The sequence below is a fragment of the Physcomitrium patens genome, chromosome 8 (assembly GCF_059467195.1).
Source record: "Physcomitrium patens ecotype Gransden chromosome 8, ASM5946719v1, whole genome shotgun sequence".
In the NCBI taxonomy this organism is placed as follows: Eukaryota; Viridiplantae; Streptophyta; class Bryopsida; order Funariales; family Funariaceae; genus Physcomitrium; species Physcomitrium patens.
The window spans coordinates 8,387,544-8,412,738 of NC_143417.1; the positions used below are offsets into that span (position 1 = coordinate 8,387,544).

A 25,195-nucleotide genomic window follows, 5' to 3' on the forward strand; every position below is an offset into this window, starting at 1 on the left:
TTGTTGAAGCGAAGATGCCAAAATCTATAAGCAGGATAATAACTCTGATTGTTGCACTTTAGCAACTAGTTTTGAGTATCGGTTGATGATTTCTGAAATGGTGTAAATGTAAACACAATCATAACTTGTAAAAGTGTGATTGATTGCCTGAAGTTATTGGTTTTTAATCCACATCAACATTTTAAATTAGCTACGTTTTTTTTCGTATGAGACCATGATGGATTCTGACTGCACACAAGCTTTGTGTATCACATGCATAATATGTTTAACAGCAATGTCAAAAATCACTATTTTTCAACTTCAATTTTTGTAACATATACGTGCAATGCTTAATAAATATGTACCGATTTAGTTTAGTTTTTTTTTTTTGTATTTTGTAAGTATATCTTAACTTACAACTGAATGCATGCTAAGTTCTCTACATCGAAAGCAAATCCGTTGCATTAAATTCCTTTTGTTTTGTTCCAATCTTGTGAGAAATTTATTAGTGTCGGGGATGGACAAAAATACCCACACTTTAGAGCAAATGTGCAGGATCATTGTAAGGCATATAACTTAGAAATACTAAGAGTACCAGTAACTATAGCTCCGTCTTCGTCTGCGCACTTCTTATGGATAAGTATAACGAGATTAGAGGATGTGAGACTTTAGGATTTGAAAACCAAGGAGAAGCCAGTCCTATTTTGAATATCATCACAAGGGCATAATCAATTGCAATAGTAATCAATCCAACTGGGAAAAATCTACGCCTAGACTTGTCACATAACAGAAGGGATTTTGATTTGAACAGGTACTAAATACACAGAAATCACTAGGTTAAATGAAATATCTCGATCATATGTGACGGAACAAGACCTTAAATCCTTACTGCTTTCACTTCCTGTCTCATAACCAGGGCCTCTTATTTATATCCCCCCAGCACACGATTTGCAGCACGTTGACGATCCAAGCTCCAACATGCCAGCGTTGCATTCCTTCATGGCTCGAGTGGGTGAGCTAAATGATACCGAAACCACGGCAGAACCCTAAACTTAGTCCAGCACATCACTCATTGATCGCTGCACTCTCCAGTTCAAGTTCAGGACTTAGGATCGATCGTCACCAGCCTACCTGACGATATACTGGTACTGAGCATCTTCCCGAATGAAGAAAGAGTACACAGAGCAGGTGATGAGAGGCACTCCGACTAGAATGCTTAAGAAGAGAAGATGCCAGAACCCAGAGGGAATGAACCAAACAAACACCATGCCCACAAGCCCAGCCAGCATGAAGAGCTTCGTGGCCAGGCAATGCACCTCCTCCCACACGTGCGCGCTTTGCAGGGTCCAGGGGTCCCGGATGCCCACCACATGATTCTGCTCGATGTAATTGAATGCTCCTCCCAGCGTGACCAAGAAAAGGCTCATGAGGAAAACAATGGGAGTGGTGCCCAAGGTGTGATCTGTGAAGGCAGCCCACAGTACAATGACCTGGAGCACTGGAGAGAATAAGCTCGGAGACATGACGATCATGCTCAGGGCAGATTGGGAGGATGAGTCCAAATTCTCGCAGAGTGGGTCGCACTTGACAACAAGCGCTAGCATGAGAGTTAAGACGATTCCTATGATGGGGATGAGTATGATGCCGAACTCTCTTGGAATAGCAATACTGCCCCAGAAATGAATTTGGTCCGGTAGCCAAAACCAGCATCCGAGTCCTGCCGCCAGGCTGACCAAACTTGTTGCCCCAGCGACTTGGATGGCACTCCCCGAGATATTGTCCATGTCATCCATACCGAGCTCTGAAGTTTACAGCTAGGGGTGCGAAATCAAAGAGGCTTGTTCTGGCCTGTATCAGTTGGAGAACACTGCAATGAGAGAAAGCAACGATTTCATACTCTATCTTACTATACTTGATTCTAATTCTCTCAATCATATAATAACTTTCTTTCTAGGGGCAAATTCTATCTCCAGAATCTTCATTTCATGTCCTATGTAAGACGAAATAGTGATCCAATTGAGGTCAAATTCGACTACTTAATCATTCATAAATTTCACGCTTGGAATACTTTTCTGACATCCATACAGCTCGTTACCATCATGTGCACCCATTGAAATCAAATACGATATAAAACACTGCTGACTCTGGAGGGAACTCAAGAATCCGCCTCACAACCATGTTGCATGAAGACTGCATCATGCCTCAATCTTGCACATTTACGTCGCATCGGGCTGAGTAACATCAGACCTAAATTGTAAAATTACAAATTCCGACAGAGTATACAGCCCCAAACAAACGCTTTCAATGCACACGCAAAGCCCGTCCCTAAATTCCACCTCCGCTTCCTCACCTTGTCCCACCAAAGACTAACAAAGAGTTACAGACACCCACAAACGTAGTGTAATAGATGGAAACGGAGGAACCGCAAACATGCTCCTCTAACACCTATTTCCAAAGTAGACTTAGAACATCAGAATCAAAAAATTTATACACTCAAATCACAAACAGCTTCCATCATCGAAGCTCCAGAAACGTCTAAATGGCTTAAATTTCCAATCACATGTCAAACAAACAGACGCAGGAAGAAGAAAATGAAGAAAGTGGGGAGTAACACACACCTCCAGCAGGAAAAATGGAACTAAAAAGAAGAAAAATAAATAGATTCCGCTGTAGGGTAAATTCGAAAACACGTTGAAGGACCCTTCCGGGGAACTGCGGAGACGTCCACTGCGAATCCGAAAGAGATTGAAGCATCAGAAGCACGAGAATGCGCAAAACCCGATTCCGAGAGGGGGGGGGGGGGAGGCAGAGAGCGAAGCCTACGTAAGGGTAAGGAGAAGCAGACTGTGTGCAATGATGATGTGGCGGTCTGACGTGTATATTTGCTGAGCTGGAATGATCGGAGGTGGGCTCTTTTGACCCAAAAATTGTGCTCTCACCAAACCACTGCATTTCGGAGCGAGAGACTGCCGTTGCCACGTCAGATTACATGACGTTGTCCCAACTATCATTCGATTCCTTATCCTTTGGTTTTTGGACAAGAGTGCTATGAGCATGTCTATCAAATAAGCTCCATGAGCTTGTCTATCACATAAGCTCCATGAGCTTGTCTAGAAAGGATAAATAACAAATCTCTTAAAAATATGTATATGAATGGTTTCTCAGTTTGATGTTTAGAACAAGAAAATTTGACGAATTTGTAGAAATTTTTATTATTTAAAAAGATCTCAAAAAATAAATTGCTTTAATTTTAATAGATATATGTATGAAAATATTATATTTTCACCCACAAATAATTATGATAGGATACAAAGACAATGGATTAGAAGATTAAAAAATACAAGATATTATATTAAAAATTAGATTTAATATAAGTCTTAAAACATGACAACAAAAAAATTGTTCTATGATTAGTATTTATAAGATTAAGACATTTTTCTTTTGAGTTATCTTCTTAATTATACAATTGCAACTACGTTTTATAAAATGCATGGAATACCTTAAAAATTTAAAAAGTCTTCTATAAATTCATCTAAAAACCTAAAGTACATTTCATATTGCTATAGAAGATTATCAAAGCTTCTTTAATACTATTTAAGATTTTAGAACTATATTTTTTACATACTCTTATCATTATTCCCTACAAAGGCAGTTAATAGATCCTTTTAGCCATTGATAGTATCCCATACCAGTACAAGAAGACTATCTTGATATTTGATCATTGTTGAGGCTTTTATAATTTTCTTAAAAAAAAACATGAGGGGTGGTTTCTACCTCCAATAATATTACCAAATATCAAAAGTGTCTTTAAAGATTGTGGTACCAAACATGTTGTATTTTGCCATCTATGTGAAGCAAAACATGTTGTTTTTAAAGGTCTTTATTTCTATTATGTTGTCTTGAAAGCTAAGACAATTGCACTATTTCATTTGGTAACTTTATAAATAATAACTCTTGAATTAAATTTGTTGATTTTTGATTTTTGATGTTCTTAGTACCACAAATATAAAAAAACCATAATTAAAGATAAAATATAAAATACAATTTTCATTTGTAAATGATCAATGAAAATAAGGTGTAATCAATATGCAACTTGTTTATCTATTTACAAATAAGAAATGGTCTAAGTTTATAATGTCATGTTATATAAAAACTATCTTAAAAATACATTTGGCATCTAATTGTGGAAGAATTTGAAGTTTGATTTACAACCAAAAATAATACTTAAGATATTTAGAAACACTATTTGGCATCTTTGAATAATTCAAGTAAGCTTTCAATTATCTTAAGTACATCCTATCAACTTTAGATTTTTTTTATACAAATCTCATTATATTTTAATTGATTTAAAAATAATTCTTAAATAATCTTTAATATACTTTAAATGAATACTAATTAAGTTTTAATCAAATTTTTTATCAAATTTTAATATTGATTTGGTTACAATATGCTTGAATTCTAATAACCTTCCAATGAATTATATAATTAAGTTCAAACTTTTGACACACATTAATATCAACTATGACCATATAATCAAAAAAACATTATATGGGGATCACCTACCAATCTTACAAAATTCTCTAAAGTATAAATCTTTTATACTTCTCAAAAAAATCAATGTCAATTTTAATATTTTTGATTGTATGAAATCTTTACAAAGTCATTACAAACTCAAATCACTCAAAATCACTGCGTAAAATATCTTAATTTAGTCTATTCTTAAATCTTATTATTTAATCAACAAAAGAATTTCAATTCTAGATCATAATTGGTCATCTTTGAGTATCAATTCTTGATTTCTTAAGATAATTTTTGCTACAAAATATTTTTATGTCTTTTCTAAATATATACCTATATTAATTATTTTTCTCATCTATTTTTTTTTCCTCAATTATGGCCATACAAAATAAATTAAAGTCTATTTTGTAAAGAGGCAGCATTAATACTTACTAATTTTATTACCTCTTTGACTAATATCTATACTTCTAAGATAATTTACTATACTATTTGTAATTAAATTCTTCTATAATATATTCTTAATTTTTTTTACTTAATATTTATATTATAATATAATAATAATAATAATAATAATAATAATAATAATACAACTTGTCACATAGGCGGCTAATCTTCATATTACAATAATATAATCGTATGTTGTTGCTAACAAGGACTTAATGTTATTTCTTGTGATATACATTAGAGTTATTTAATTTTTTTTAAATATTTTTTAAATTATTCCTTTAGTATTGCAAGTAGCTCTAATGAATTATCTGTCAAATTTTCTATCTCAAAATTATCAACTTATGAGAAGTAAAAAATATCAAGTTGTGGATAATAACCATAATTAGCAAAAAAATGTTTGTTGAATAGAAGAATGTATTGTATTATTATAAGAAAATTTTATCATTAGTAAAAGAGTTATCTAATCATCTTGATGATATTTGATGGTATATTATAAATATTGCACTAAAATTTGATCATCATGTTTTTTTTATTCATCAATATGAAGATAAAAAATAAAAGATAATTTTATATCTACCTTCAAAATCTTCAAAATAATTTTCCAAAACCTTGATAAAAATTAAATTCTTCTATCAAATATAATATTCTTTGATAATCTATGATAGCATTAAATAATGTCAAAGAAAAATTTAGTAATTTCTTCAAATATGATAGATTTTGTATATGCTATAAAATATGTTATCTTGGTGAAACAATCTAATATCACAAACATAAAGCCATATAAACTTGAGATTAAAAGATCCATGATAAAATCCATGGAAACAAAAGACCGTAGTTGTATTGATATAAGTAGTGGTTATAGAAGTCAATAATGTTGATGAAAAGGAATTTTAGATCTTGAAAAAATATTACATGATTGTACAAAGTCTTTGATTACTTTTCATATTTGAGGTCACTAAAAATCTCTTCAAATTAATTCTAATGTCTTGTGTGTCCAAAATGACAAGCAATTAGAAAGTTGTAACAAACTTGAAGAGCTTATAATTGTGCTTCAGCTTTATAAATATATAAAAGATTTTTAAAATAGAGTATATTATTCTTAAATTCAAATTTAAAAATATGAAAAAATTTAAAATAATTAAATTTAATTTTACAAATAAAAAAATTAAAATATATATTTTATTCAACTTGACTAAAAAAATCTATAAATTATTTGATTTCATTGATTAAAATTAAAATTTCTTTATTCATAAGAAAAATATTCATTATAATTCAAAAATTTCATCTCTTTTATTTGGTATAAGATAAAAATATCTAAGAAATATTTTTGATATTTTTTATTTTATTTTTTATATATGTGATTTTAAATTAAAATCTTGACAAAGATATGTTCCAATAGCTTATCAAAAATTTAAAATATGTGTTGATATGAAATACTAGAGGTTCTTATGATCCATTTTAATAGTCATTAGGATTGAGGTGTCTTCTGAATAATAGTTCTATTTTTAATATAAATTCACAATTGCAAGAAATTTTATATCATAGATCTTGTAGTTGATCTTGGTTCTAAAACATTTTAATGAATAAAAAGCTACATAACAAAGTTTTTAATTTACTTCAATTTGTAACAATGCTACATCTAAAGGAAATTTTAATGCATCTATTTTTATAAAAAATACCTAAGAGAAGTTGATGTAATACAAGATTGGTGCAAAAATTAAAATTTGTCTTTAAAGCTTCAAATGCTTAATAAAATTCTTTATTCCACTCAAGTTTTGTCTTTAGAAATCAAATGTGTAAGTTAACTTGCAATTTGAAAACATTCTTAGTAAAAATCAAATAGTAATTGAAAAATTCTAAAAAATATTAGAAATATCTTATTATTCTTGAAATCTCTCATATATATATATATATATATATATATATATATTCTAATAAATATCTACATGAATAGATAAAAGTAAATAGAAATAGATTAATTTCATAATACTAAATCATGAATTAAAACATTTCGAATGTCATATAAAATTCTTGGCCATGTTCTTATGAATATACTTATTCACTTTAACAAACTCATTTTGTGATAAATTATATATTGGTTCAAATGGTAGTTGAACTCCCTTTTAAAATTCAATGAAACAATCATAAGGACAATGTTCTTGCATGATATTTACATTTGTTGATTCAAAAACATCTTGATGATTTTAAAATCAATTCAAAATACTACTTTAAGTATTTTTACTATTGAAAATAGATATGATATAAATAATATAAGATAATAAACCTTTTATAAGATGCAAAAAAATACTTATATCTATAAATAAGAATTTGGTGATATTAGACTTATGATTTTTTACTTAATTAATAAAAAAATTAAATATATTTAAAAAATATTTAAGATTATAAGAAATCTAATCTATTTAAAGATTATATTTATTTAGCCATAATAAATCTAAAATAATACCTTTTAGAGAAGCTTTATAGATGCTACTTTGACTTTATATGCATTTGTAGTTGATTGGTAGGTTAGAAACTTGGTCAATAAGTTAACCATGTATTAATAGCTTACAGAATAAGTTAATTATGTGGCGCACATTTAAAAAACTTGACTTATAAATTAAGATACATGTCTTGCAAATTCAACATATTTAGGAAGACTTATAGGACATCACCATGAAGCTTCTAGTTAAGAATATATATGGAGGCAAGAGTGAAGCTTTTTTCACTCTTATCAATGCTTTTTTAGTCCTTAGTCTTATTTCTAGACTTTTTAGTTTTCTCGTTTTTGGCAATAGTTATTCTAGTTTAATATTATTTCATCTTTGAATGACTTTTTAATTCTTTTTAGTGTTGCAAGAATGTATTGAGGATTTCTTTTTCAAAATTCATGTCCTTGACAATTTGATAAAAGTACTAATTTACTATTTCTATCTTATTTTAGAAGTAAGTAGATTAGCTCACTTTTATTATTGTATTTTGAAGGTTGTCGGCTATCGACCTTTAAACAAACAATCTTATTTTGTAACACTGATCTTTTCTTTAAAGAAAGTAGATTATCCCTCTTTGTGAAAATTTTTATTTCATATTAGAGGTTGCACACTATCCTCTTTTAATTTAATTTTTTGAATTTTTTTTGAGTTGTCTATAGAAGAAAAGATCATAGATATTACTCTTAGTAGAAGTGAGAATAGATTTGTAGTTATTACAGATCTTTGTGAGCTTATTAATATTCTAAGAATAGAAATTTCATGTATCTCTAATATGAATTATAGAAATATTATTCCTACACCTATGGAAGAAGTTTAGAGTCTACAGTAAGAAGTTGTGTAATTAAAAAAAGTAAGTAGATCCATCTTATAACCAAACCTAAAACATTTTACTTCTACAATTATGATGAGGACAAAAGTTAGTATGCCTAAGAAGTTTGATAGAATAAAATCAAAATTTTGAAGATTTCTACTATAAATCAAGTTTTATCTAAGGTTGCACCCCTTCCAATATCTTCATGGATTTATTCAAGTTGGATTCATAGGTGCACTTCTATCAAGAAGTGCTCTCTCTTGGTTTGCACCTTTAATAGAAAAAGATTTATAATTCTTTTATGATTTGAATTCATTCTTAAAAGTGTTTAAAGCTATATTTGGAAAAAAAGATCAAGAAAGAGTAGCAGAGATAGTCAGCTACCATCTTATCTTTACAACAAGGATCATTGTCAGCTACTATATATGCTACTGAATTCCAAAACCTCGCTTGCAACATGGACTAAAATGATAAAGGCCTTATCAATAAATTTGGATATGGATTGAAGGATAATATCAAAAATTTGTTATTAATAATGCCAAAGGGAAAATCTTTGAAATAATTCATTGCTCAAGCCATTGCATGCAACAATCAATTATTTGAAAGACATCAAGAACAAAGACTTGGTTGAAGAAGAACAAATCAAATATCCTAAGTAATTCCTAAGTTTTTAGAAATTCATTCATTAAGGCCACAATCAATGCAAATTGATACGATACGTTTTAAATCTCTCATAAGAGAAGAAAAGACCTGACAACATTGAGAGGGCTTATGCTTATATTATAGAAAAGCTAAACATATTGCTCCACATTGTTGAAAGAAACAATGCAATCACAGAACGAGAAGCATAGTTGCCAAAAATATAATATATTAAAAAACAAATTTCTTCAATTACAATAGGAACTATGCAGCTAAAATCTTGTGTAATTCTTTATAAAGGTCATATTTTCTCCTTATTTTAAAATAGAAGTTTATTTAGGACCAAAAAATCACAAAGGCTTAGCTTTATTAGATTTAGGAGCCTCAATCTATTTTATAGATGAAGATTTTGTTAAAAAAAAAATAATATCAATAATTAAAAAAGCTAAACTTGTACATCTAAGAGTCATAGATGATCATTTGCCATCTTTAGGAGATGTCACGTAGGAGATTGTTCCTTTAGATGTAACAAATAAATATCATAATAGCTCAATAATATTTAATGTAATAAAACCTCTATCCAATTTGATTATTTTAAGATTATCTTGATTAAAAAAATATAATTCTCAGATAGATTGGATTTCTTATAACATTCATTTTTTGGATAATTTAATCCAAAATCTCATTATTTAAATAAAAATACATAAGTCTAATACATCCAAATCGTTACCGATAGGTGCAAGAGCTTTTATGCATGCCTTAAAAAAAAGATTATCTTTTGCTTTACATGCCATGCCTATTTTTGATGGCAAGAAGATATCTAGTGGTATTTCTAGCTAGTATTAAGATTTCCAAGATGTTTTTGAAAAGAAAAATATACATATTTTTCTAGAGCATCGTCTTTATAATTGTTCCATTGATCTTCACGAAAGATCTCAATTGCCATTTGGACCAATCTATAGCTTATCACAAAACAAGTTGATTGCATTTAAGAAATACATTGATAAAAATTTGGCTAAGAATTTCATACATCATTTTAAATCTCCATTTGAGAATCCTATCTTATTTGTAAAGAAAAAAGATGGATCTTTGTGGATGTATGTGGACTATTAAGGACTCAATAAGATCACCATAAAAAATAGGCATCCTCTACCTTTGATTTCAGGACTTGATCAATTGAATCAAGAAAAGATCTATACAAAAATAGATCTATGAGAAGCATATAATTTGGTATGCATTAAAAAAGTAGATGAATGAAAAATTATGTTTTGAACTAAGTATGGGCATTTTAAATATAATATCATGCCTCTCCTACTCATAAATGCACCAGTTGCTTTTCAACAACTAATAAATGATGTCTTTTATGAATTTCTTGATGATTTTAACATCTATTATTTACATAACATCTTAGTTTATTCTAAGAATACAGAAAAGCATGAAGTTCATGTTTGTCATGTGTTACAAAAACTTAGAGATACAAGATTATATGCCAAATTTAAAAAGTATATATTCTATATTATTCTAATTGACTTCCCATAATATATCATTTTCAATGAAGGACTAATGATGGATTTGAAGAAAGTCTAAACCATCATGTATTAAAAGATTTCAAGAACACTAGGAGATGTGCAATGCTTTTTGGACTTTGCCAATTACTATCAGATCTTTATCAAGAATTTTTTTTAAGTGACAATTCTACTTATAAGTTTGACTTGTAAAGACAAACTTTAGTAGAATAAAGAAGCTAAAGCATTGTTTGATGCTTTAAAAAAAAAGATTTATTTTTGTACTAATTTTATATTGTGTTGATTTTTCTAAGGCATTTTTTATGGAAACAGATGCATCAGACTTTGCCTTGGATGCAGTATTATTATAAATAGAAGCAGTTGTCAAATTCCATCTAGTAGCTTTCTATTTCAAATTTTTTTTCAATAGCTAAGTTTAATTATGAGATCCATGACAAAGAGCTCCTTGCAATCATGGATTCTTATTAAGAATGGCATCATTATTTAGAAGACATCTTGAGTCTAGTCACTATATATATAGATGATAAGAACCTTGAATATTTCATATCGGCTTCTATTTTGAATTGTTTCCAAGCTTATTGGAGTATATCTTTATCAAGATTTGATTTCAAGATCACTTATTGATCCAAAAAATAAGGTTTATTAGATGCTCTTTCTAGAAGTTTTTATCTTATACCTAAAGAAGAAGATGCATTTTTTGATCAACAAAGGATAATTTCCTTGAAGCTAGAGCATTTTCATGTTTGAGCAGCAAAATCAACATTATTTGTTGATTCAACCTTTGTTAAGTAAATTCAATAAAATATGTCCTTAGATCTTCTTCTCCATGATATCAAGAATAATTATTCTAAATCTCATGATAATTCTAAGTTTGAATTCAAGAACAACCTACTCTATTTTGAGAGACAAGTATACATTTTAGAAGATAAGACATGATTACGTGTTCTTCAAACTCTTCATCACTTTCCAACAACTGGACATTTTGGATATAAGAAGACTTTGGAGCTAATATCAAGAGATTTTTGGTGGCCTCAAATGTAGAAGACAATCAAAGACTTTGTATAACCATGTTATATTGATTGAAGATCCAGAACTCCTTACCATTGACCTTATAGATTTCTTTAGCCATTACCTATTCTTGAACAACCATGGTCTTATATTTCTATGGATTTTATCATGGATCTTTTAGTCTCAAGTTTGTATGATTCTATATTCGTCATAGTAGATCATTTTATCAAGATGGCATATTTTATACTATGTATAAAATCTATCACAAGTAAAGAAATGGCAAAGTTTTTTTTAATAACATTTATCACTATCATAGATTACCTAAAGATATTTTATTAAATAAGAAGACTCAGTTTATATTAAGATTTTAGAGAGTACTTTTTAAGATTTTAAAGGTAGATATAAAACTCTCTTTGACTTTTTATCATTAAATTGATGGGCAAAAAAAATAGATGAATGAAATTTTGGAGCGATATCACTTATCAATAAGATCATTAGACAACTTTTTTATAATTAGCAAAGTTTGTATATAATATTTTGGTACATTTTTCTATCCAATAAATACTTTTTTTTACCAATTATGGTTATCATCTATAATTTGATACTTTTGACTTTTCAAAAGTTGATAATCTTATGGCAAAAGATTTAGATTTTTTTTTATTAGAACTACATGCAACAATGAAGGCGTAATTAAAAAGAGCTGAAGAACGACAAAAGATTAATGTAGATGCCTATTGCAAAGAACAACTATAATTCAATAGAGGTGACAAAGTATGATTACTTCTTTGTAATATCAAGACTACTCATGCTTGTGATAAGGTTGTCTATCGTAGGCTTGGACCTTTTTTTTATTAATAAACAAGTCAATCTTGTTGCTTATCAATTATATCTACTAGATTTTATAAAGATCTACCTTGTATTTTATATACCTCTTTTAGAATCATATAAGAAAGTGAATATCTTGAGAAGAAGATAAATGTCACCTCTTCTTATAGAAGTAGATAATAATCAAAAAATTTAGGTGAAAGAAATCTTAAATTTAAGGCGGTGCCAAAATAGATTAGAATATCTTGTTCATTGGCATGGATATGATTTTAGTGAACATACATGAGAGCCATCAAAAAATCTTATAAATAAAATAAAGAAAGTTGAAGCTTTTCATTTATAACATCTATCAAAATAAAAATAAAAACTAGAAAATCTTTTCTACAACAGAAACAAGATCAAAACAAGATAACACTCTTCCTTCTATCCTTCCTTGTAGCTTCTATGTATTTGTAATACTAAAGAGATGGAGAACCAACAAACAATAGATTCAACTTAAGAACTTTCATTTGTTGACTTATCAAACAAGACATTGTGATTGTCACAACTTTTAAGACAATGTAATTGAGATGAAGATCTTGAGAACGACATGTACTTCCTCAAATGGATGATAAGATAAAATGTATTTGATATCACGACCTTGGAAGGAATTTCTAATGTTTGGTGATTTTATTAGAGGTAGAAACAACTTCTAATGATGTTCGAAATGTTTCATTTGAAGGAAGTTATGAAGACCTCAACAACAATCAAATAATAAGGTGGTCTTCTCACCCTAGTATAGGACACTATCAATGGCTAAGAAGACCTATTAATTATTTTCAAAGAAAACAAAGATCAAAGTATGTAGCAAATATAATTTGCTGTACCTTGGATTTTATCAATACATGATGACTACTCCTTATGGAACTTGTTCCTAGAAGGAGAAGTAATATCACGAATATACATATGTAATCTAATAAATATCTATATGATTAAATAGAAGTAGATAAAAGTAGATAAAAGTAGGTTAATTTCATAATACCTTCTAGACAAGCTTCTGTCACAAATATATACCTATCGTAATTGTTACCTAAGTAATATGAATAGATAGAATTAGATAAAATTAGATTAATTTTATAATTTCTTTTAGAATAACTTTTTAGAAGCTTTTTAGACATTATTTTGACTTTATATATATTTGTAGTTGATTGATAGGTTAAAAACTTGGTCAACAAACTACCTATATACTACATGTGTAGATAGCTTGTGGAACAAGCTAACTATAAAGTGCCTATACAGAGAACTTGCCTTGCAAGTCAAGATACATATCATACAAAATCAACACATTTTTGGAGGTCCTATAGAACGTTGTCACATAAATCTTAGGTAGATGATATGTACATAGGTAAGAGTGAAGCCTTCTTCACTCTTGTCAAATCCTTTCTTGTTTTTAGTTTACTTTCAAGAATCTCTAATTTCTTTGTATTTTGGCAATAGTCATTTTAATTTTTTTTTAATATATATAATTCTCTATTTCTATTTCTTTGAAAGAGTTTCACTTATTTGTTTACTTTCATTAAGTTCTTATTTTTGATAGCTTCTTAGAAGCTTCATAGATAATGCTTTGACTTTACATGTATTTGTAGTTGATTGGGGGATTAGAAACTTGGTCCAAAAATTAATTACATATTGGTAGGTTGCAGAAGAAGTTAACTATGTTGTGTACATATAAAAAACTTTCCTTGTAAGTTAAGATATGTGTTTTGCCAAGTCAACATGTTTTAGAGGTCCTATAAGACATTGCTACATAGCTCCTAATTAAGAATATATATGGAGGTAAGAGTAAAGCCTTCTTCACTCTTCTCAATGCCTTTTTAGTCCTTAGTCTTGTTTCTAGACTTTTTAATCTTCTTTTTTTTGGCAATGGCCATTTTAATTTAATAATATATCATCTTTGAATGGCTTTTTAGTTTTTTTCAGTGTTGCAAGAGTATATTGAGGATTTCTTTTTTTGAAATTCATGTCTTTAATAATAAGTTTTTTCTTACTCAATAAGAAGTTTAAAACATATTGCATTAATTTGTATATCTTTTATATTTGAATATATATATTAAAAAGATGTTAATATTGCTATTGAATTATAAAAATGTTAATACATACTTCTATAATACCCAGATCAAAATTTAAATAATCGATAATTATAATTTACAATAAGAATGATTACTTGACTTAATAAATAAAAATCAAGTAATTTGAGAAATAATTTCTTTATCTCATGTTATAATCCATAAAGAATTTGGCTAATAATTAGAACATCATTTCACTTCATATTACTTCTAAGTTGTTAAAATTGTGAAGTATATAATGCTATTCATTGATTTTCATGTTGCAAAATATAAAATTTATTGGTTGCAACATAAATTACATCATGTTTCTCATGCATGGATTTAAATTCTATCATTTTTTTTAAAATATTCAATATTAAATCATATTATTTAATAAAAGATAAAAACTACTATAAAATATAATTTAAAAATAGTATTTTAAAGATCTTGACTTATGATCTTAGAATTTGATAGCTTTGAAATTGAAGTTCAATTAATAGTTATATTTGATGAATAAATGTTCAAAATTTTAATTTTGTGCTATCAAACTACTTAAGTACAATAATTTTTAATTCTCTAGTACTTGAACAATGTTCTACCATAAAAAAAACATATAATTTGGTGTAGATATTGAAGCAACTCCAATCATTTATATATCTTTAATTCATGTGAATTTTATTACTTCTAATGGTTGTAAATTGAGTTGATATATTATAGGCATTAATTCCCTCATTTGTTCTTATTTTTTGTTATTGCACTTTCCATTTCAAAAATCTCTACCATAATAATGCAATAGAAAAAAAGATGTCTAATATCACTCAAGTTAAGTAGAAGATGGATCTCAAGAATAAAAAAAAATCTAAAAATAATATCAATTTAGAAGTTATATATATTGTTTAATTTAGGATTACATGGAAATGTTCTCTATGACCTCCAATGCATGTCCAACTTATAAGATACATATCTAATTTGTAAGATATATATATATTCGCCACATTTCCAACTTGTATTATAAGTGGTCAACATATGCAACATATGGCCAACTTGTTGGCCAAGTTTTCAACCTATCAAATATTTATAGATATGTATAAAAGCAAAATTTACATCTAAAAAGCTTCTTTACAAGATATTTTTAAATTTATTTAAATTTATCTACTTCTATCTATTTATAATATTTAGGTCATTATTGGAATAAATATGAATATTTGTGAAAATTGGTAGAAACATGATATTATTTAAATTATGCATAAACTATCTATTAATGACGTGAATTAAAGAAAAACTTTTAAAATACTATAAAATTAACGAATCATTGAAAAATATATAAAAATAAAAATAAAAAATAAAATAGAAATAAATATAAAAATGATTATTAAATATAAAGATATTAAAAAATATTATATCAAGACTAATTGATAAGAAATGTATTAATAAGAGTAAGAATGGCTATAAACTTATTTTCATATATATAAACTACCAAAAAGGTATTACAAAATCTTCTTAAAGATTGCAAAACTTGTGGCATTAACATCCAATTGTAACTTGCTTCCAACATAACTTTTTAAAAGTAAAAATCTTAAAAAAAAAAAAAAAAAAAAAAAAAAAAAAATTACATGGTATATTTGTAAAAGTCAAAGTATTTAATATGTGCCTAAAAAACTTCCTAAAATTTTTTTAAAGAAGATTTTGTCTACTTCTATTTATATTTATTTATTGATATTCACTTCAATTCATTTAAATTATATAAATATTTGTGACATAATTCAAGAATGCTATAAATATATTAAAACTTTTTTTTTATCAAACAAATCTATCAAAAATAGTGTTGAATTAAAAAGAATAAGATATTAAATTTAATAAGAAAGAAATTCAAATATCAACTTATAGAACTTCTATACAATATAAAAAAGTAACAATTAGTAAATTCAATTCAAGAGTTATTATTTATAAAATTACTAAATAAAAAAGTTAATTTGTTTAAAATTATATAATTTTAAAATTATAAAAGAGACCTCCAAGAAAAATATATCTTCCTTCAAATAAATAATGAGATATAATATATTGAGTACCACAATCTTAGAAGACTTTTAATGCTTAATAATACTATTAGAGGTAGATACTACATTTAATGGTATGTATAATGTATTGTTTGAAATTAGTTTTGAAGAATTTAACAATAATCAAATAACAGGATGGTATCTTGTCTTAATAATTGGCTTTATTAATAATTGAAGGGGCCTATCAACCACCTTTGTATATAACATCGATCAAAGTTTCTTGATAATACTTTTTCAATAAGATTTAGATATCTTCAACTAATGAAGAAATTTAATTATTCCTTGTAGAACTTCTTATCTAAAAATATATATATTATAATATATGTTTGTATTCTTAACTAAATAGAAGTAAAAATAAATAAACAAAAGTAGATAGAATCATGTTCAAAAGATAATTTCTTCTTTAAGAAGCTTCAAAGGAGTTTTTGACATGCACATTAAATATTTGGGCTTTTTATAGATATGTCACATAGCTATTCAAATTTATTTTAGATTTTTTTATTTTTACTTCTATAACAATGAATACTTTTATAAAACAATCAATACTTAAAACAATCAATATTTTTGCAAAAGTATTGGCAAAGATTATTTTTATTTTAAAACATGTTCCAAAGAGTTTACTTAATGTATATTCAATTACCATATAGGCCTAGCTTTAGACTTTAGGTCTTTTAATCTTGAGATTTAAATTTTAATCCTAGGACCACTAAAGCTTCAAAAATAGAACTAACTTTAGACCATTCAAAATTTTGATATGAATTATTCTTAAAAGTTTGTCATTAGAATTCTTCAAAGTTGCCTCCCAAGTAACACCTAAGCTAGGACAAGTTTTGGAAATTAATCAAGACACTAAAAATTCACATAAACTATTGTTTATTTTGCACTAAATTCTGGAGAAGGTTGAAAAATAGAGATCAATACAACCAAATTAAAAGGAGTTTGGTACTAATAGATTTGCTACGTGGAAGGCAACTTTGAAGAATTCTAATGATAAACTTTTAAGAATAATTCATATCAACTTTGAAGAAGATTGAAAAATAGAGAGCAATAGAACTAGTTAAAAATTAAAAGGAGTTTGGTACTAATAGATCATACTAACTTACCAACATTACTTTTATCTACAAATTGATCATCAAACTAGAAAATTCTATGCTATGATTAAATCCAAATTATGATATAAATCTACATCTTTGAAAACTAAACAAAACTTACATTGTAGATCTAGCACCCAAATGCATATATCCTTAATTAATACAAATGATTTGAAACAGTACATTTGTTATAAGTGTACTCTGACTACTGAGAGGAATCATTGTGAAGCTCCCCTCACATTGTTAGAAGCCAGTAATAAACTGGCTGTTATAAATGTGAAAGCTAAACGTGATAAGTGATGTTGAGCATGATAGGTTGCCGTCAATCAGTTACGTCTCGTCCACCGACTCCACTGGCTGTCACTGTCGGTGTCGCCGACAATTGAACAGATCTGAACCTGTTGCTGGGTTTGCGTCGCAGATCGAATGACGCAATTAACAGCCGAGCTTTGTGTGTCAATGTGAGTGTGCAGGTGGAACTGTAGAATTTTGCAAGTTCGCCTATCGATTGAGCACGCCGATGATTTGGAGTATCACCATGAGCGTGCAAATTTAAGACACCTTTTTCGGAGAGTCTTCGACAATTCAGCTAGAATCCAAACAGCTTCTGGTCAACTCAATGATTCGGTGTACTATTCGAATCTTTTATCGGTGTAATAACCTCGAGTCGACTAGAAGTGCCGACTAGAAGCGTAGCCGCTCAGACAGAGATCTATGAAGTAATGACAGGTCGCTGTTGAAGAGCCCGATGCATTGAAGCCAAGCAACGGCTATGACTAGGCGAAAACTCTGATCTGGATGAGCATGTAAGATCTACAATTCGACTATCTATTGAGCAACGCCGATTCCATGTAATCAACCGATCACTCTGTTCAAAATCCGCTAGAGTGGTGGTGGGGGTTTTACATGCAGTGGCAGTGAAATAACGGGATGATCTTGAACGTTAGAAGCGATGGCATGATGCACGCTTCGGAATTTGCTGGTGTGTAAGAGTGTCATGTTGCACGATAAGGTATCCCACGACTGCTCGTTGTCTTTCGTGGCTACAGTGACTGTTCTCGAACCATCGCGGTTCTGATGCGGTGTTTTAGATGTAATGGCATCCGCCACAGATTCTTCAGTCAAGGCCCCATAGCTTTGGGTGCAACTTCTTCCATAACGATTGATCGATTCATTTGTCTTCCGATTCCGATGTGCTTGTCAAATGAAAACTTCACTCAAGGTGAGGCAGAAGGGCCCACTATTGCTCGATCGAAGGTATGCAATAATTAGAGCAGATGCTCCACTTCAGAGCTTGTCTACTGTTGAAGTTCTCATTTCATGTACATGGGCCGTAGAATCTACAAAATTATATTGCATTGCTGGCTAACATCTAAGCACACTGCCTGTCTAGACTCCTGGTTCACCATTCTCAGGTTTAGCTACCAATGTGCCACTAGGTGTAGCGTTCACGACTTGACGCCCTACTGAGAGAAGCCTTTTTATTGCCATGAAAAAAGAAAAAGAAAAAGAATGGAATAAATAAGCGGGAAATTTTCGCTAAGGTACAAGGTTGCTTGCCTGAGCCCGATGCGGCGAGCCTCTCTTATCCTGCTCGATCACAATTTGGTAATCTAATGGAGCATAAACCCATTTGGCACTGCGAAGCATGAGGTCCGGCAACAAGGCTGCAACAACCACGAGCGGTTGCAGTAGCCAGTAACCGCCCGAGGGAGCCAACACTTCCACAAACTCTTTATAGGCAATCGTGGCCCAGGAGACTGGGATGGCGCCGTAGATGATAATGAAGAGGTACCAACTCAAAATGCTGGCCCAGATGGCTGCATGATGAATCCATGTAAAGTAATGAAATGCGGAATAGACTTGGAGATTCGGCACAATAACTAGCCCTGTGAACATGGCTGCTCCGAAATCCTGGGCAGCAGCTACTTGGCCGTTGGGGCGGAAAGCACTTAAACCGGAGAAGACAACGAGAGGGAAGAAGAAAATAACTGCGGATTGGTAGACAGATAACACAAGCCAATAGAAGAAAGATCTCCTATTGAAAAGCTCACCACGCTGGCCGGATCGGTATAGCTGAGGGTAACGGAAAGCATCAGCAGGAGTCACGTCCTGGTCAATGATGCCAATTATGACTACAGGGAGCACAGTGAAGACCGTGTTGTAGAAGGAAGCATACCAATCATTGTAGAGGGGGTTTCCTGAGAAGTATGCAAAGATATTGGAGTACAAAGATATCCAGCCCATAATGCAAACCTTGTAGAAGAAGTAGAGGATCTGCAGAGAAGAATCAGGCGATTAAATTAGGGGGCAAGAAAGAGCTGGTGGCCACAGAAAAGATATATCGGCAGTGAAGGATTAGGATGACTAAAAGGGATTTACCAAAAGAGCAATCCTTCGATAGCACCACCTTCCATGCACAAGCAGCAGCCGCTCCAAAAACCGAAACTGGCCGATGGCGAAATCAGCTGCCATTGCCGCCTGAACACCTCAGAAAACCAATTTTGAGACAAGGTTAGTGTCCACATGAAGAAGCTCTCGAGGACAAGACATGACGAGGTTTGCAACTCTTGGTTGATTTGCAAAAGGTGCGAGAATCGATGGGCGTGATAAGGAGTAGAAATGGGGTACTGAACCCTGAGTACCAAGTCCTCTAGATGGGGAACAGTACCTGAGCGCCTTCAACCCCTAAAATGCCGACACCAACGTTGGCAGCTTGGATCATTCCCACATCGTTCGCACCATCTCCAATGGCCAAGCACAGACGGTGTTGCCCAAGCCCTTTCCTAACAAGAGTTGTAACTTGAGCTTTTTGGCGGGGTGACACTCTACAACAAAGGACTGAGGAACAATTGATGCAAACCTCTAAGAAGAGCTCTTGGAGTGATTCTTCAGCTAGAACGTATGCAAGAGATTGACCATCTATAATAAGTGCATACTCTGATGGCTCAGCAGAGGGTTCATGTTGGGATCGTGACAATTGATTGTCTTTCGTAATAGGTGTCACTTTCTGAGATAGGCCTTCGACGTCAGAACCCGATCTTGTACCATCTACGTGAAAAGACAGCAATTCTAAACCCTTCTGTCCTCCACTTGGAATGCGCGAGTGACGGTCTCTTGGGTTGCTGAGATTAAGAGCTAGGACTTCATCGATGTTGCTCATACTGCGACTCGAATTACGGGAGAGAGCTGATGCGTTGTTCCTACCAATGCTACGGGAAAGAGCACTCCGGAAGCTCTCTGAAAAGCTAATCTTTCTCTCGCTGGTGCTTGTTCCTCGAGGATTCTCATGGCCTCCTAAGACAAGGTCCAGTGCTTCCTTGAGCTTCTGTGAGACGAATTTCTTTTGCCCCTGGTGAAATCACGGCCGGAGTTTGTCAGCACAATTTAATGATACATAATTTATTGCACTCCCTAAGGATCCACTAAGGTCGTACAGAAAATTGATTAAGAGGTTTTAGAGCACATACCTCAAAGATTTTATCAGGTAACCATTCCTCTCTGGCAGCGCGCTCTTCAATCGATCGAGCTTCAGGAACCTCCAGGCTCACAATTAATTTGTCCATGCCTTTCCTTAGCAAACTGCAACCCATTAAAAGCTGAAAATAAGTTCATGCAGCTGCTGGACCGATGCACACTTCATACATTGTTCTCAATGTCAACATTCATCTACTACGACATTGCTGGAATAGAACAGATACTAAGCTAGAGTTGAGAAGGGACAGACAAACAAACCTGCAAGCATAGCCAATATTGATGGCAGTTTCTACTTTGTCACCCGTCAAGACCCATATATTGATCCCCGCACGAGCAAGACGATCAACAGCTTCTGGAACACCTTGTTGCAATTTGTCCTCCACACCTGTGCCACCAACTACTGTCAAATCCTGCTCCATTTCTTCTGCTAATTCCTCAGTGCGGAGCTCTCTCTCTTTCCCGATTATGGCCCTCGCCTCTGCGTACCTTACTCGCCAGCTCTGGTACTCATTTTCGTCTAATTGCTTGTAAGCAACCACAAGCGTCCGGAGACCAACCTCCCCGAACTGTCGAAGGTGTTTTGACGTTTCCGTCACGGGGCCACTGCTGTTCCTATCCACGCGCTGAAAAATCACGGAATCAGCCCCTTTCGATAGAAGTAACAAACGGCCGTCAGGGAAGCGGACAATGACAGACATGCGTTTGCGCAGACTGCTAAATTCTAACACATCCAAGAGCTGATAAACTTGGTCCCTTGGAGGAACATCAGGTCCCAAACTTTCGCGGATATGTAAAGTTGTAGGAGTTTTCTTATAGAAGTAGAAGCCGAATTGCTTGGCGGCAACAACGAGGGCGGCCTCGTCTGGTGACTCAGCCCTGTAGCGCATCATAAAAGGATCTTCAGCGGTGCCCTCCGGAATGGCTGTGTGACATAGCGCAAGAACCTCAAAGAAAAACTTAATTGCTTCGGAGTTTCGTTCTTCAATCCACTTTCCTCCCATGAGGCGCTCGTCGTAGAAGTTAAATCCCTTTTCTTTGTAGGGATTGTTATTAGGACCTAGTGCATTCGCATCTAATGTTTCTGCTCTCGCACTCATCGTTCTCGAGTCGGATTGCCTCTCAGGTCTTAGATCACGTGAAGACAGACCCATCGGCATGCCCAATCTCACCGCCGCCCTCTCAACCTCTGTCGTACCTTCCCCATACGAGATTCCGGCAATTGTACACCGGAAGAAATCCATTTGATTACTAGTGAGAGTGCCAGTTTTATCTGAGAATATCGTGTCAACTTGACCTAATTCTTCGTTCAACCCCGGAGACTTTACCCTGGCCCGCTTGTCAGAGACTGAATCGTACATTTGTTCATCTGCAACCATAAATAGGGCTTGAGCAACTCTAACAATCTCCAAGGAGACATAGAGCGCAATGGGAATCAAGTATCCGTAGAGCACGAGGCCGTTAAAAAATCCGACAATACATACGATAGCTATATTGTTAGGATTGTAGTATGCGTTACTCTCCGTGGGCCGCAAGTACCACACATTAAGCCCATCAACGTTTGTGCGAATGCCTATAATCACACAAGTGGCAATGGCCATGCCGATCAGCAAGAAGAACATGAGCCAGATGACTCTATCAAGAGAGCGGTCCACCCGACTGCGCTTATTCGGAGGCGCAGTGGCATTCTGCATCGATTTCGTGTCGTGGCCTGTGTACACCACTACACCAAGAATACTTCCCGTGTTCTGGAGGCTACTGTCTCGCAGTAACAACTGGGGAGGCCCGACAGGAAGCTCCACTTCATTGATCTTTAGGCGACCTGAGAATGTGTACAAGGACGCATTCGGGCCCTCGCACAGCAACTCGGCCTTAAATTCTCGCAATTTTACTTCTTCTTTTCCGTCAATTTCCCAGGTCACCTGCAAGGCTTGCCGGACCTTGAGATTAGTTTCGCCGTCCAGGTTCATCGTCTCCACGTAGCAGATGCCATCGGGACCACTCGAAGATACCAGCAATAAGTCAGACGGGAAATAGTCGCCGTCTTTCACTCTGACGAGATCCCCGACACGCAAGACTTTCCACTTCTTCACCACAAATTCTCCATTGCCGTCGTGTACTTCAATGTCTCTATTGTTGAGCTCACGATCACCCTTGGCTCGCCGCAGATCTTCCCATGCTTCTCGCAATAGACCCAAGACAAGAACAAAGATCAGAGGTAGCCAAACACTGATAGGGCTGTAGGGCGCGAACGGCGCGAGGGATAGACCAGCCATAGCTGTGAAGTACCAATACGCCGCTCTACGATACTGAACAAAGAGCGCCGCCGGAACAAAGCTCCACCATGAGTACTTTCTCGTCGACGTCCTGTTCCCCGGAAAACTGTCCATGACACAAACGTAGCCCAGATTATTAATCCGCACCTACGAAAAGGCGAAAGTTTTCGCGCTCCTCGGCTACTTGATTGGAGCAGTTCCAATTGTGTGCAGATTGCTACATAGACATTCTGCATGTTACAGGAGTTTAGCAAGATTAAGGTATTCGCACCTGAAGGCTCCGTGATCGGGTACGTTGCAAAGGACTGTGCGAGCATCTTCGTCGTGGCCATTCAAAACCGAGCTATCGCCTGGGCCTAAATTCCCAGCCTTTTTCCTTTTCCAGAACTTCATGATGGTGGCCATAATGTAAACACCGGACTTCTGATTCCACTAGATTGTTACGTTACTCGCTCAATCACCTTACTGTTTGACAATTTTCTGTTGATCTTTTCTTACGGCTCCATCGAAGTGAAATCCTCAGCCAAACTTTGGCTCTCGAAATCCAAGATGCTCCCCAAACCCTTCCTTCGCAAGAGACAACCTCGACTAGGTGTATGGTTCTGTGCAAAATCGGCAGGAATCGCTGGACTTCATAATTCCAGATTCCAATTTATTAAGTTCTTGATTCTTTGGAGCGCATAGATGGCATTTGTGCAAAATTAAACTCCTAAACCTACAGAAGTCAACTCAGGATTAGGGGAACTGGAAGCTGAGAATGTAAAATCAACTAAGCAATGAGGACAAGGGCCGCACCTGGTTGAAAAGGTGAACAAAGACGCCAAAAGCTTACAGTATTGAAAGTGGAGAACAAAGAAATCCCGACCAAAACACGCTTAAAAAAATCAAACAAACAAACAAACAAACAAAAATACAGTCAAAGCACGAAACCTCTACTGCCAAAAGCAACCAGATCCCATCCAATAACGAGAAACTGGTGCAATCCAGGTCATATACCTTCTTCCACCAGGATCTCTAACCACCGATGACTAAAAGAAAATTGCATATCCCAATCACGGCTTACAACTCTAACACGGCAAGACTTGCAAAGAGTTTTGTGTTTCGCAACACGGACACACCTCACAAGGTAAGCGTGGCAGAAAATATGGTCACAGCATGAATTTTGCACTACATGCACTTCTGGTTAGCTTCTGTCGGGAAACAGCAAGATAATGAATCGTGGAAGACACACACCCGTCACAGCCTGCACAAATAGATCTATCCTAAATACACAAGTCAATGGAACGGACGCAGCCCCGGAAAGTTCTGTGCCGAGACGTTGAAAGCGATGCGGGAGCCACATCGCGAAGAGGAATCTCGCAAACCGTATCATGGTCGTGGAGTCTACAATTATCGTCACCGTGCAGAAATCGGAGTGTCTCTCCCTAGATGGAACTGCTGGGGAGGCGAGTTGTTTCTTCCGCAGCTTCGCACCGAGCCCTTTGGGCATTTACACTTCCGATGAGGGTTCGTGGTCCAAGTCTTCTCGAAAGCCTTAAATTAGACCAGCACGCTTGTGCAGCCAGGGCCGCCAACAACCGGCGCCAGTGCTGGGCTGGCAGGACCGATTGGCACCTACGCCACGCCTACCTGAAGTCCATCTCACAGCCGAACTTTCGGAATGGGGAGACTGCAAACCGCAACTCCCCGAATCACCTGCTGCGCTCCTCATCATACTTGATTCTGCGTTGGATTTCTTTAACACTCGCTCTATTTCGCACATGGGAGAGTAACGGTCACGCTTTCGGCAAAGCCATCCAGCTCCGTGGATACTCGAGCCCCCGGATTTTACAACGTGCCAGGGTGTGGGATCTCAAAGTTAGCAAGTAGGACGTCTGGTCGCGGGTCTACCACAAGCACCATGTGCAACACAATGTCAAACGATTCTCGTCAGCCCCGTCGTTAGTAGCCACTCCCAGTTTGTAAACCCCC

At 33.5% G+C, this 25,195-nt stretch overlaps 2 protein-coding genes across 5 annotated transcripts; both read right to left on the bottom strand.

Annotated features, from left to right (window-relative positions):
• Nucleotides 1–755: 755 nt before the first annotated feature.
• LOC112286100 (uncharacterized) lies at nucleotides 756–2,712 on the bottom strand. Of its 3 annotated transcripts, none has more exons than XM_024527679.3 (2): nucleotides 2,598–2,712; nucleotides 756–1,827 (listed from the first exon to the last, which is right to left on the bottom strand). In XM_024527679.3, exon 2 carries the CDS (start codon nucleotides 1,770–1,772, stop codon nucleotides 1,107–1,109), a length of 666 nt encoding a protein of 221 aa, XP_024383447.1. In that variant the 5' UTR covers nucleotides 1,773–1,827; nucleotides 2,598–2,712; the 3' UTR covers nucleotides 756–1,106. The 3 variants fall into 3 exon arrangements, with proteins under 3 accessions (XP_024383447.1, XP_024383449.1, XP_024383448.1); XM_024527681.3 differs by having other exon boundaries at nucleotides 756–1,846; XM_024527680.3 differs by lacking the exon at nucleotides 2,598–2,712 and adding an exon at nucleotides 2,330–2,469.
• A 16,022-nt stretch (nucleotides 2,713–18,734) lies between these two features.
• Nucleotides 18,735–25,195, bottom strand: LOC112285367 (putative phospholipid-transporting ATPase 8). Of its 2 annotated transcripts, none has more exons than XM_024526119.3 (7): nucleotides 24,343–25,195; nucleotides 23,496–23,939; nucleotides 21,210–23,330; nucleotides 20,945–21,056; nucleotides 20,146–20,826; nucleotides 19,857–19,955; nucleotides 18,735–19,751 (listed from the first exon to the last, which is right to left on the bottom strand). In XM_024526119.3, exons 2-7 carry the CDS (start codon nucleotides 23,627–23,629, stop codon nucleotides 19,014–19,016), a joined length of 3,885 nt encoding a protein of 1,294 aa, XP_024381887.1. In that variant the 5' UTR covers nucleotides 23,630–23,939; nucleotides 24,343–25,195; the 3' UTR covers nucleotides 18,735–19,013. The 2 variants fall into 2 exon arrangements, with proteins under 2 accessions (XP_024381887.1, XP_024381888.1); XM_024526120.3 differs by having other exon boundaries at nucleotides 24,221–24,448.

Bases quoted from the DNA above. Each gene is read 5' to 3' on its own strand.
- LOC112286100 (XM_024527679.3), bottom strand. From the start codon at position 1,772: ATGGATGACATGGACAATATCTCGGGGAGTGCCATCCAAGTCGCTGGG.
- LOC112285367 (XM_024526119.3), bottom strand. From the start codon at position 23,629: ATGGCCACCATCATGAAGTTCTGGAAAAGGAAAAAGGCTGGGAATTTA. The intron at 21,057-21,209 runs GTTTGTTTGTCT...AATGGGTTGCAG, and splicing joins AATATTGGCTATGCTTGCAG to TTTGCTAAGGAAAGGCATGG. The intron at 20,827-20,944 runs GTATGTGCTCTA...TGATTTCACCAG, and splicing joins TACCTGATAAAATCTTTGAG to GGGCAAAAGAAATTCGTCTC.